Source organism: Eucyclogobius newberryi, unplaced genomic scaffold (assembly GCF_026437365.1).
Source record: "Eucyclogobius newberryi isolate DKJ021-1_F unplaced genomic scaffold, fEucNew1.0.hap1 SCAF_10, whole genome shotgun sequence".
NCBI lineage: Eukaryota > Metazoa > Chordata > Actinopteri > Gobiiformes > Gobiidae > Eucyclogobius > Eucyclogobius newberryi.
In genome coordinates this window covers 26626910-26640020 of record NW_027315724.1, presented here as the reverse complement: position 1 = coordinate 26640020, position 13111 = coordinate 26626910, and the positions used below count along the sequence as shown (strand labels likewise).

The 13111-nt window shown below is 38.7% G+C and overlaps 1 protein-coding gene across 1 annotated transcript; it reads right to left on the bottom strand.

Annotated features, from left to right (window-relative positions):
• Window positions 1-7861: 7861 nt before the first annotated feature.
• On the bottom strand, window positions 7862-12861 carry ppp1r13l (protein phosphatase 1, regulatory subunit 13 like). The gene is made up of 14 exons (XM_072452883.1): window positions 12837-12861; window positions 12160-12214; window positions 11951-12066; window positions 11291-11810; window positions 11142-11225; window positions 10964-11043; window positions 10548-10866; window positions 10022-10473; window positions 9816-9950; window positions 9599-9732; window positions 9346-9512; window positions 8924-9117; window positions 8788-8842; window positions 7862-8692 (listed from the first exon to the last, which is right to left on the bottom strand). The coding sequence occupies exons 2-13, from the start codon at window positions 12194-12196 to the stop codon at window positions 8807-8809; spliced, it is 2274 nt and encodes a 757-aa protein (XP_072308984.1). The 5' UTR covers window positions 12197-12214; window positions 12837-12861; the 3' UTR covers window positions 7862-8692; window positions 8788-8806.
• Window positions 12862-13111: the final 250 nt, after the last annotated feature.

The following is a 13111-nucleotide window of genomic DNA, read 5'->3' as shown; positions in this document are numbered from 1 at the left end:
GGTAAGGGAGTGCCCAGCCACACTGCGGAGGATACTCATTTCAACTGCTTGTACTTGCAATCAATTCAATTCCATTTATTTTTGTAATGCCCAAGATCACAATAGCGGTTGTCTCAGAGGGCGAGACCCAAAGCTCATGATCATAGTTACATAGATACGTACAACTGAATATATAGAAAAAATATATAATTTACTGGCAACCTCCTTTGACATTCAGAAACAGCCATTCAAGTGACAAACAGAATCTCTTAAATATACAAGTGTAACCATAAAGATTTGTCAAAACAATTTTGAGAAAAACCATATCCCCTTTTACTGCCATAAAGAAATAAATTGCTTTTTTTTATACATATCTGTGACTTGTTCTTGTTTTTTGTATTTGTCTAAAAAAGCATGCACACGCATAAGTCACCATTTAGTCTTTTCTTACTTTTTGAAAGAGGATTACTGACCGGGACTGGATTTTAGATTGGAATTAAGACTGTGGGTTAACATTCAGCAGGGATGTAGCCCCTGCAGCACAAACAGGTGTAAAGAAAGCATAGAAAGTAAGTTTTTCCCACGTTTTTCCAGTGCAATCTTCAGCAGCTCTGGACTTTGAGATGTCCCTTCCGCTGCTGAAATAATAGAAGGTTGGGTTGACAGACTTTTCTTAAAAACAGTTTCAGTCAATTTAGCTTCATCAACATGCAATACATCCACTGTAAGCACAGTGCTGCTGATAAAAGGTACTGATTAATTTAAAACATGTTTACAAAAATAAAACAGTTCTTTATAGATATAGTTGTATTATTATCCTAACATTTGTCTTGTTGATTGAGTTGATTTAAAAAAAAAATACTTACCAATTACTTGTTTTAACCATGTTCATTGTGTAGAAGATGGTTAAAACGAGTACTTAAACCCAATTGGGTAAAATCTTCCTTCAACTATTGGTTTAAATTAAACCCAATTTGGGGTAGGAACAATTGGGTTAAAGTTGTGTTATTTTAACCCAACATTTTGAAATTTGTATAAGTGGTGCAAGGTGTCAAATGAAAATCCACAGCTTGGAATTGTCGCATGACGTAAATATGAAAATACTATTGTCCAAGGAGCGATGGAGAAGTGGTGCAGAGTAATTTGGTGGTTCTGCTGCAGAGAGGAGAGATGCCCCAGGCCAGGCTGACTTCACTTTGTATCAGGCATCACCCTCTGACCCACTTAAAGCAGCACAGGCCACTCTGTATTATAAGACCCAGTCAGGACGGATTGGAATTAAGATGCACTAACAACAGCAGTCACATGCTCATTTTAGGGACCGCCACTGGGATCACGTTTGGCTACCAACAATCAATGAAATCCACAGGGCTTTGGCTGAGTATTTAATGAAGAGCGCTCCCCTCCCCCTCAAATACTTTAACCTTTTGGCTATTTTTTGTTGTTGTTTGGTCCAGTGCAGTCACAAATCTCTTACTGAATGCCCCATTTGTCTTATGCTGCAGCTCAGTCTATGTTGAAGAAGGGATCAATATTAATTTTTAGTCCATGCACATCCTCAAATTCATTTTCTATTTTTTCACATTTTTCTGATGTTGGGCATCATTCTCTCTCATCTCGTTCTGTGTGTCCCTTTTTATTTATTGGAAGCAGCCCAAGGAGTAGAGGACAGAGAAGGAGACTGGGGGGTAGTGGAGACGAGGGCACTAACGATATTGCATTTGGTCGGACCCATGTAACACTTTGTTCATGTCAGTCCAGCATCGACTTAGCACACATGTTTAGCATGCACCCAAAGGTTCCTTCAATACATTCTCTTCTCATTATACAAGGCATGGTTTTAAATAAAGGATTAGCATTGATCAAGGTGCAGAATAAACACTGAACATTTAAATGCATCCTAACTTAAACACAATACGATGTAAATCATTTTAAACCAGGACTGATTAATCCAAGAATGTGCATTCCTTTTTAGACTGTTTCTTAATTTATATTTCTGCTTGCCCCACCCCTGCTATCAATTTGCCATCACCCTTTTCAGGCTCAATGTTAAAAAACACTGGTTTCAACCCTTAATTACAAAAAGGTGTGCCGTGTGCTGTTGTGTTTTTTCCTTTTGCCCCAGGTCACCCTTGAAAAAGAGGTCTTGATCTCAAAAGGTTAATAAATACATAATGGGAAACATTAGGAATTGAACCAAACCTTAATCAATCCCTTACCAAATCCCACTACCACTGTCACCCAGCTCTATATAGTTTTTTTTAAATGTTGCTGTTATCGATCCATTGAAGAACGACATTTATACATATTTATTTTGTAATGCCATGTGCCAAAGACATTGATTCGTGTCAGCAGGTCATATAGCTCTAAAATGGCCCCCGGGCTTGTCTTAGCTGATTGAAGAATGATGATTTAAAGACGGATTGGGAAAGACAACAGTACGAATGCAGAGACCGCAGGGGAAGGACATGACAAATGAACACATTCTGCAGCAGAGGGCTTGTGTTAACATTATCAATGAGATGAGAAGTGCTGTGGGCATTAGAACTTCAATGTAAGAATCTGTTTATGCTGTAGGAACGCTGTGGCAGCACTGGAGACGAGTACATCAGCAAAGAGTCTAGAGACTTGCATTAGCAAAAAGCCTTTGGTGCTATGTAGCTCAATGTTGAAAACACTAATCCAATTCAAAGTAAACTAGCAAATATATGCCAGACAGCCCTTCCACCTTGAAAAGGCCCGATCTCCTTGCTGTAGACTTAATAGAAGTAACCCGAGGGTTGAAAGAAGAGGGATGTAGCTGGAGTTCTAACACTGGAGAAGCTTTTTCCCCCATCAGTACGAGACCCAGGGCCTGGAGACATGAACCCTAAGACATTGCGATTTTGGGCATCCCAGTCTGATCTAGTCCAGTCTGGCTATGCGTCGGCCGTAGGGGGTAGTGTGCTAAGTAGTAATGGTGCTGGTTAGTCCTGGAAAACCCAGGCTCCACAGTGGTGTAGTAGTGGGTCCAATTCTCCAAGTGGCAAGAAAGGAGATTTGATGTATGCGTGAGTGATTGGTGGTGGTTGGAGGAGCTGATGGCATAGACACAAATGTTAAACCATACAACTTCAACAATTGTGTCTATCTCGTCACGCACCTTTATTTATCTTGAAGCTACAAATCTGCCTTTCAAATCATAGAGCTAGGTCTATGTCAATGCTGTAAAAGTTGTTCATGGAATTCCGGTCCTGAAAAAGATCTAATGTCCACAGAAAAATACCAACACCTGCATGTTGGTACTAGAACAACATGCCCTTTTGCATTATATGATATCTACCTCGCTCTCATTCTGCACTGAGCTGATGCGGCCTGAATTAAGCATGTGCAGGGCAGAGACACAGTCCAACAAAGAAAATGCTTCACATTGCACTAGAAAAATCTACACCCTTGTATATTCTCTATCTCTGTTCTTGGGAAGTTAAATATTTATCCTACACAAAGAGAGAGTTGCAGAGGGAAACAGGCACAATGAAATGAAGATAGCTCAGTGTGAGATTTACACAAACGCCCACACACGAACACAGCACAAGCATCTCACTATCCACAATTTGAATATAAAACAGCACATGTATTAACCATGGGGGTTTAAATAATAGCGTACAATAACAAAGTTGGTCTGTCGGTATTTAAAACGATTGTTTTACAGGGCTGTGTTGAGTGAGAGCGTGGGATACTGGGGATTGAACTGAAAATTGCAGGGAAAATTAATTGATAAAAATAGATGTGTCAACATTATTTCAACATTTTATTACATATTTTTTCTGTCTTTGCCAAGTTACAGTATATGTTATGATTACATTTAATATTTGAATTGTATCCATGTCTTGTTTTACCTAGATGTACTGCACACATTGACAAAATACAATTTTGAGTCTTAAAATTATTCACTTGATTTGAAATGTACTTAAACCTTTAACATAAGTGTACCATAAAATCAAAACAAACAAGAAGTAGAACACTTTTTTTATATATTTGAATTGAGATCAAAATGGGTTCATCACTTACAACAAAACAAAACAAAACAACAAAATGCCTGTCGCTTGATATTGGATTATAGAATACTAATAACCATCTATATGTTTTTATATGAACTAGTGCTATTGTTTACAAATGATGTAATAGTGTAATGTGACCAAATGAATACATCTTACTACATGAGTGTAAAAATGCTCTCCACACTTGCCCACACAGACTGACAATTAATAATAAAATAAAGGCTTAAGTGGCCCTTTAAATCCCTGCGTGAGTCCTGAGAGAAGCTCGACTTGAGTTGTTAATGCCATGGGACAGAAACGTGTTAGTCAGGCAGATGAGAGCTGCTGGACTGGACAAGGGTCTGTGGCTTTTCAGCATTTACAGTGATTAATACCCCTTCACTGATGAGGAATGAACTGTGGAATCGTGGGTAATACAGTCCAATCAGGAAGAACTGTCGTGGCACTGTGAGTCTACATGCACCTTTTGGAGGTTGGTATTTATAAGAATTTATATCTGCCTTTGAAAATGTGTGAAATAGAAATACCAGTATTGAGGGCATTGTCAATGAAAACGATAAAATAAAATAAAAAACAAAGGTATAGTGTTATATTTGTGCAAATTTATTTTTAATGTCCATCTGACTGATGAATTGCAAAATATCGTCACATCAGATTTGAGATATACCTTCTTATCAGTTTTGCCCACAACACTTTCCGACCTGTGAGCTTTATTGGACCGTGGACCTATAGAGAATTTAATCCTGAATAACTTTATCCTTCAGGAAATTCCACCCTTTTGGCTTTTGATTTCACAGCGTTATGTCCACAAATACACACACTGTTAAGCTGTCTGACTTTCCCTTTAAATGTTACATCAGGCAGAATTCATCTAAACAAGCAAAAGCCAAACACACAGCAGAGCCCGCTCATGACCCCATGGCCAAACTGACTCGAGGGATAGGCTGCATTTTTCAGTTGGATGGGTCTCGAGTTAAAATGATCTGAATGCTGAGTCTTTCATGTAGTCCAAACCCAAAGGCACCTTGACTATTTGATGTAGTAGTATATATTTTGACTAGAAAGAGCAGAAAATAAGTGTTTTCATTCCCAAAGTAAATTGCTTGCTAAACACTTCTCACAAACAGAAAATATTTTTTTCAAGGGACATTGAGAGGGTATTGTGCATGGGGCTGTGATCAAGCTGAGTCTTTGTGGTTCTGTTTGGGTGTTTTATTTTCAACATAAAGAGTTGACTAATGCTTTTGACTTTAATGTTATTTAAAAGGGATTTGTTTTACAATACAAATCAGATAACTTGTTGTAGTTCCATTGCAAATCAATCAGGTTGTATTAAAACAAAGCTCAGAGTATAGTACCCGAGCTTCAGACAGGGCAGTGCCTCCAGTTAGCTTCACCTTCCCCAATAAATGTTAATGACTTCACTTAAAAAGGTACAGGTGGACAAGCAAAAGATACGCTACCTTCCAGTTTAAAATCCAACCTAAGGAGGACAAAAACATGGCAGGCTTTAAAGCAGCTTGGCCCTACTTAGTGTGAGCTGACGGGCTTGTCGACTTGAAAGGCGGAATGATTTATTAAAGTGAGGAGTGGCAAAGAGGAGGACGACCAGGCGAGCTCAGATTAACTAGGCAAGCGTACAAGGACAACTTCTATTATTCATTACTCCACAGGAACGGAGGACCGGCCACAATGACAGCCCAGAAACTTATACTTATAAATATAGAGGAATATCTGGGATTATTTTGCTTATTTTTGTTTTTGCCAGTAAAGCAGAATAGGTGCACATGTTTTTTGAAGACTACCTCCTACAGCATCACAGAGGCCATGGTGACGAGAGGAAGACTGCACTGTAAAAAATAGCAATGGTGGATTTGCTCTGTTCAACGGGATGGAGACAAATTTTTGCTTTTGTTTATGCTGTCTACAATTGTTGATTTGCCAAAGCATTATGACCATTAACATGACACAGGTTTTCTCTTCACTGTGTTATGATTGTTGTTGTTTGTATGTTTGGCAAACCTTTGGAAAAAAAGCACTGTCACAGATAAAGATGACGTTGCGTTGAGTAGCAAACTTGACAAGTCCATATTACGACAGCTGGCTGGTCCAGAGTATAACTAAAACTTCGGATTGTGGTGTTTGTTTTTTGTCAAATTAGATATTGTGGATAAATTAAAATATCCAAACTATTTTTGCTGTATAGCTATGTTTTTGCATTTTTTGTTTTGTATAGTAGTATCATTGAGCATGTGAAATTGTTCATTCAGTAAATCAGAGCAAGAGATAGAATCTAACCCTTTGCTCTAAAGTGTACAGTTGCGGTTACAGTTGTTTTGTATTCTCTAAATTATGAAAATACGAGATAGCTGAGATCACATTTTAAAGACCTCCTCTGGCACAGATCTAAAACAACTCATCTCTGAAGTGCAAGTGACACCACATTCACATTTAATAACCAGTGGGTTTAGTCTTATCCTCAGAATGACTTTGTATTTATATGTGTCTTTGCATATTCCAGGGTCAGTTTTATATCGTGTTTGTATGATATGCTTGAGTAGAAAAAAACAACAACACAGAACAAGAATCTTAATAAATTTCCATCTCTGTATTTATGTTGAAGATCAAGTCTTCTTCAGCCAAAAGTGAACCATAAAATTAAAAACAAAATGGGAAAGATATCGCTATACTCTTGTTTGGAGAGCACTTTAGACATTTCTGTCTCTTTTTGAGGTTATTTCTACTTGCACCAGAAAGGTTAAATTACGCACAATACAGTAATCAAGCACAATGTGTAAATAGAAATTGTACCGTACCATTTCTTTTTGTGCTTTTGAATCAATAACTAACATAAGCACACATTTTTCACTTTTAGAAATTATTTTCAGTTTATTTATTTCAGCTTTATTATAAGTTTTCTTACTGTAACTTCATGATTTCGACTTTCTGGTTTAAAATGTGTCTGTGCCTCTGCCGTCTTCTTTTAGTGCTTATTTTTGTTTATTTGACCTGATCTGGCTGTCCTGTGGTGTCAGGTGGATTTGTTCGACAGGCACAGACAGCAAAAGCAGTGGTCAGCACGAATGTGGCAGTTTGCTGCTTTGTGAGAAGCTAAAACTGTGAGAGCAGGGAGCAGAGTGGGCAAGTCATTGGTTCTGAACATATATGTCAAGAACAGCTCATTCTATTTTGACTATAATGGGCTTTCAATGAGCCATACAATGTGTTCTGGTCAGAAAGACATGCTAATCAGCACAAACAACTGTACTCCTGTAAAAGTATGTCACTCTTAAAGGTGCGCTATATAATATCTGTTCCACAGTATGGCATTTAACATATGTTGCATTCATTCTGCATTATACTTCTTTAACTGATGTTTTAACATGCACTCTTTTCGTGGTGGGCTCACCTCTCCACAGACCTGACTTGTAACTCTCCACACAGTGGAATATTCCAGATAAATAAATACATTATATATAGTGTCTGTATGGTCACTCCGAGCTCAGACATTCATTAACTTTGTGACTACTCTACACAGAGACCCCTTTTCACTATTATCTACAATATAAGCACAAAGAAGAGCAGTAGTGTCCTTCAAACATTGGCGCTAATCTTCCTGTGGAATTGTGATGTGTTGGTGTGCATTTAATTCCATTGGTGGGAAACTTCTTCAGATCAAAAGGCCTTCAGTCTGCCTACATTAAAACAATTATAGTCATGAGTACAGTTCTAAATACTTTGAGCGTCAAATTGATTATTAAAAATCAAAAGCAATACTGAAATAGTCTGATAGGGGAAGAAGTCATATGAGTAAACAGACCTTCAAATAATAAAAAGAAATATGACATTTTAATAAAAGCTTTAATAGAAAGCCAATACAAAGATCAGTCTTTTTACACAAAGCAATACTGTGGCTTTTCAACACAAGTGCAGTGTTATACCTAATGCATACTGCCACCTGTTGGTCAGTAATGAACATTTCACTTAAAAAAAACAAGTATCATATTCCTAAAAAAGCTAATCAAGAAGGTGCTAAAGTGTTGTCCAATTATCTCTGGCTCACATTACAAGCAGGAAAGAAAGTTTTCAAATGTTTACAGTTGTTCACTAACACATGTATATTCCTCATTTGTAGTACAACCTACACACAGAGTATATAGGAAACAAAGACACTCCACTTAATATGACACAAAATATAATTCTATATAGTTCTCTCTCTCTAGTAAAATATTAAGCTCCATCATATACTATATCTCCAACACAAATTTTAGTAGGTTTTTCCAGTTACCGTTCATGTCAACAGGTTCTTCAGTTGTTCTTGATGACGCATAAGGAAATATAACGCTGGTAAGTGATAGGCACCCCTTTGTTGTCAATGCTTAAATCAAAGCCTACTGGGATGTAATCTAAGGTTCTTAAACATAGAATCCCCAAATAATAGTTATTGTTTTTATTGTTAATGTTTTTTTAAGCTGTTACTGTATACAATATTGTTAACATGTAAACAAGAAATAGGTTGACAGCAGATCTTGTACACGTTCGCTAATCTTCCAGCAAAGTACTCCTGACCTGGGTGTTAGTCCCGCTTGCTGATCTGTGGATCGTTCACTATTGGTCTAGGCAGATATTCCCAGCGGCATTGATGACAGGTACAAGCACGGGAACAAATTTCCCTATGGGCACAATAAATATTGTTGTCAGTGAGCCCAATATTTTATGATAAATAGCATTATTCCTATAATATATAAAGACAAATTACAGTCCATACCAAATAGTTTGGCAGCTTTTCAGCAAATAGTTTTTGGTCGCACCTTTGGAAATAACTAGAAAAAAACAAAAAACAGAAACGTTATGCACTTCAACATCACTTGTTGTGATGCATAAATTCCATTTTTGTAGATTACCCCAAAGTAGTTGTTAGGCACAAATCCTTCTCTTCCACAAAGTGAAGCCCACCACCAGTCAGAGCCCTCTTGTTTTTGTAGGATTGTAACCATATCTCCATCCTTAAAGTTTAACTCATCAGGAGCTTGGGCTGGGTAAGTCCAAAGACCATATAGAACACCACTGTTATCCACTCCCATCGCCTCCTCCACTCCTGTAAGAAGATTATTGGACATCATTATAATAGTTTTCAACAGTAGTAGGTAGGTGCAATATATAGTATTCTACTTCAACTATATTATTGCTTCATTTAAAGTAAGGAGGTAGTTGTACAACGGTTGTGAGTGATTGTGCAAAAATAAACATGTTGCTACATGTTCAGACCGAGTTGAAAATCTTGATTGACTAAATTATGCTTATGACTAAAAATGGCTGAACTCACCTCTCAGGAAATTTTCACACTCCTCAAATCCAACAGCATACGGATCACACTTTTGAGAAGCAGTTGCACCGTCGCTTTCTGTTACGGCCATAACAGCTGCTCCATTTCTCACCAAATATTCACAAAGATTCCTGTCATTACATGAAGCTGCACAATGCAGCGGTGTCCTACAAGCAACAAATGAAATACATTTCATAATTCACAAGCACGTTTTTCCATTTACTAATATAAAAAATATATAAATACTATGTACCATCCATGGCTGTCAGGAGCGCTGACATTTGCTCCAATACGGACCAAGAAGTCCACAACATTGTAATGGCCTCCACAAATTGCATTGTGAAGAGCAGTGATACCTTCATCATTAGGTTGGCTAGGATCATTCATCTATATAACATGACATGACATTCTTTAGCAAGTTTTTTAATTCAACACCCATCACATATACTATAGTAGATCCAGACACACACCTCCTGCATGGCCCGCAGCACTGTGTCCAGTTCACCCACTAATGCCCCATCCAGAGCCAACACCAGGGGGTTCAGACGAGCTCGCCTCCCAGATGTCTTATGCTCTCTGGGCTTACGCAGTATTGAATGATAACTCTGCACAAAATTAAACACATTCGGGTCATAACATTTATAACATTTCTCATTGAATCATTTATGATTCTTACCTTGTATCCATGAGGTGGCATTGTAGCTGTAGGTAGAGAGGGAGGCATGGCACATTCTTCTTCATCAGAAGAGCTGCCGTTTTCACTACCTGGCTCCCCTTTAGAATGCCGTTCCTTTTTACGAAAGAGCTTGCTGATGAGATGCTTATACTGGTTAGGCTCATAATGGGATGCTGACTTTAAAGGGCGAGAGTGGTCCATGGACCCTCTTCTCTTCAGAGCACGGGGGATCTCAGCTCGAATGGCCAACAGCTCCTCCAGGTCTGGCATCTCTTGCACCTGAGTCTCAGGGGCCACCACCGGCTGAAGTCTGGTGGGGCTGAGGGGTCGGGGTGCAGGCTGAGCACTCCGGTCTTTGATGGGGTCAACTATAGAGTTTTCATCAATTACAGTCAGGTGACGGGTCACCTCAATACGCTCCAACTCAGCATCAACATCAGATGAGTTTAGAGCTGTCAAGACACAGACATTGGTGTGTTAAAGAGTAAGATTTGGAGTTTCACAAATATCCCCTTAAATGTTTTACCATCACTGTACACAGGTGGCTGTCTAAGCTCCGGAGGCCTTTGTTGAGGTTGCTGTGCAGGTGAGAAGAAGTACTCCCTTGGGTGGGGCACAGTGGTGTGATAGGTGGACAGGTGTGGGTTCTGCAGTTGCATGATGACAGACAGAGGAATGGGTCGGCGCTGACGAGGCTGGGCTGAAGAGGGAGGAATGGAGATACGGGAGATGATAGGTTGAGGTTGGTACGGTGAATATGCCTGTGAAGGAGAATCTGGAGGAACAGAGATGCGTGTGGTACGAGGAAGGGAGCCGTATGACTGATGAGGCAGAGAGCGAAACTCCTACAAAAAAAAAAATAACCAGGAGGAAGATTGCTTTCAGTGACAGTAGTATTAAAAAAAACACATATATTATATACACATGTTATTTTATTTCAACCTTTTTGGGCTTGAGAGGCCCATCCAGATTTGATTCCCTCCAGCTGCTGCTTGGCACTGCATGCCGCAGCCACTCTGTTTCTGGGGGACAGAGGAGGTCATAGCTATTTAACATGTTTTCACACTTATTTTTTGCAAAACATTGCTTAATTATTGCTTGATTAAAAAAATTAACTAACTGTCATGGGTTTGGTGAGGTTTCCTCTCATAGGACATGTCAAGATCGGTCTCAATCCACTTGCTCTGCCGTTGCACATTTTCTTCTACATGAAACATTTTAAATTGCAATTAATATAAACACAACATTTATTGTAAATTGACAATATACCTGCTAGTCTTAAGTTCCGAGGTAATGTGCTGGATATAGTGTGATTGAAAGCCAGTGGTGAGGGGCTTCTGTCAATTCTTGGAGATCTTCGTCCCATCTGGGTATTATCATAAGGGCTGAGCGTGCTGGAGGAAGAGTACGAGGAGGAGGAGGTGCGTGGTGATGGAGGGAGAGTTGAAGAAATGGGAGAAATGCTTCTCTCCATGTAACTGGTTGGAACATGTAAGTTCCTGACAGGGGAATTTCTTCTCTGGCTTTTTGGAGACTGTGTGGGGCTCTCTACTCTGAAAGAAGTAGACTCCCGCTTAATTTTGGGAGATGAAAGTTTGGTGGAAGACAAGACAGTTGATGGTGGTTGGTTTTTATTGTTTGATAGTACAGAGTCCAGAGATCGATTAGTGGTTGGGCTTTGGTAAAATGGTTTGCTGATGTAGCTGTCAGCGCTGCTGCCACTTTCCCAAATAGATGTGTTAGACATGCGACTGGACTGCGGCCTCTCCCTGTAATCTGTAAATGTGGTCTGTGGAGAAAATACCAAACATGTCCCATCAGAATGTACTGTATTTTTCTGTACATTTTGAAATGGAGCGAATAGGTTTAACAATTGTGTGCTGTGTGATAAAAAGTATTATCATAAATTATCATATAATCATAAAGTACCTGTGACTTCGTGTCATTGCTGTCTGATGATGCTTCTTTGAGCAGAGAACTAAACTCTTTGGATAATTCATCGGCTGTGGCCAGTGATGCATTCAGGTCTTCATTTATGGAATCGACTGTACATCCATCACATAAAAAACAAAACAAAACTAAATTACTAAGATATTAAGCATGAGAGTACAAAAACTGTCACATAAACACAAACTTACATAGCATGCCACTGCCGTAGCTTGCCTGTGAGGTCATGGTTGCAGAATTCAGCTCCTGAAATTGAAACAATAAAATAAAATTAGACAAACTGCCTCACCGGCCTCAGCTTTCAAGCTTCATCTCATTCAATGATGCAATGTCTTACATCATGTCATGATCATTTGGTCTAGTAGTAGAAGAAGTACATATATTTTCAAAAGGTATAATAAGTGATCAATTCGATCTTACTAGTCCTTAAACAATAAAACCAGTCAAAATAAAATCCTAGCCAAATCATGAAACCATAACATAACTATGAATAAATGACATAAAATAGAATAAATAAATAAATAAATAAATAACAGAGGGCCACACAACTCAACTCAAGAGTAGGTTTAAAGTTACAGAGTTTAAGATCAACCACAAAGAAAGCCCTGTCACTCCCTGGTTTAAGCCTTGTAATAGGCACAACGAGCGGGAGTGGCGGGAGTGTAAATTTGGATGAAGTCCAAGATGTACTAAGGGACTAGTTTATTCAAAACTTTAAAAAACAAACAATAAAATCAACTCTTAAATTGTGCTTCAGTTCAGGCCAATTCTAAACATTATTAATTCTGTTACATACTGTTTTCATGTTTTAACAAGCCACTGTCCCTGCAAGCCCGGTGCATAAAAAAAGAGCAGCAGTTGGTCTAACCTCTACTCTCTGACTAATGCACTGTCTGTATTTCCAGGTGTTTCAGGGTGACATCACAACAATCTGTTCAAAGCCGCAGACAATAGCACCCACAACTCAACAAGCAGATTATACACTCTAGACAGCTTTGAGTGCCAACAAAACTATTAGTTTAATAGTATTCTGTCTTCTTAAAAAAATAAGTTGCAAAGCTGTGTGCAACAATTAAACCAAAGGGGACCTAGAACTTTTGAAAGTGATACAGCAAGATAGGCACACCCTAGAAGAGTTGAAAA

Bases quoted from the DNA above. Each gene is read 5' to 3' on its own strand.
- ppp1r13l (XM_072452883.1), bottom strand. From the start codon at position 12,196: ATGACCTCACAGGCAAGCTACGGCAGTGGCATGCTAT. The intron at 11,811-11,950 runs GTACTTTATGAT...TTTTCTCCACAG, and splicing joins GCAATGACACGAAGTCACAG to ACCACATTTACAGATTACAG. The intron at 9,733-9,815 runs GTGTGTGTCTGG...CATGTTATATAG, and splicing joins TGCTGCGGGCCATGCAGGAG to ATGAATGATCCTAGCCAACC.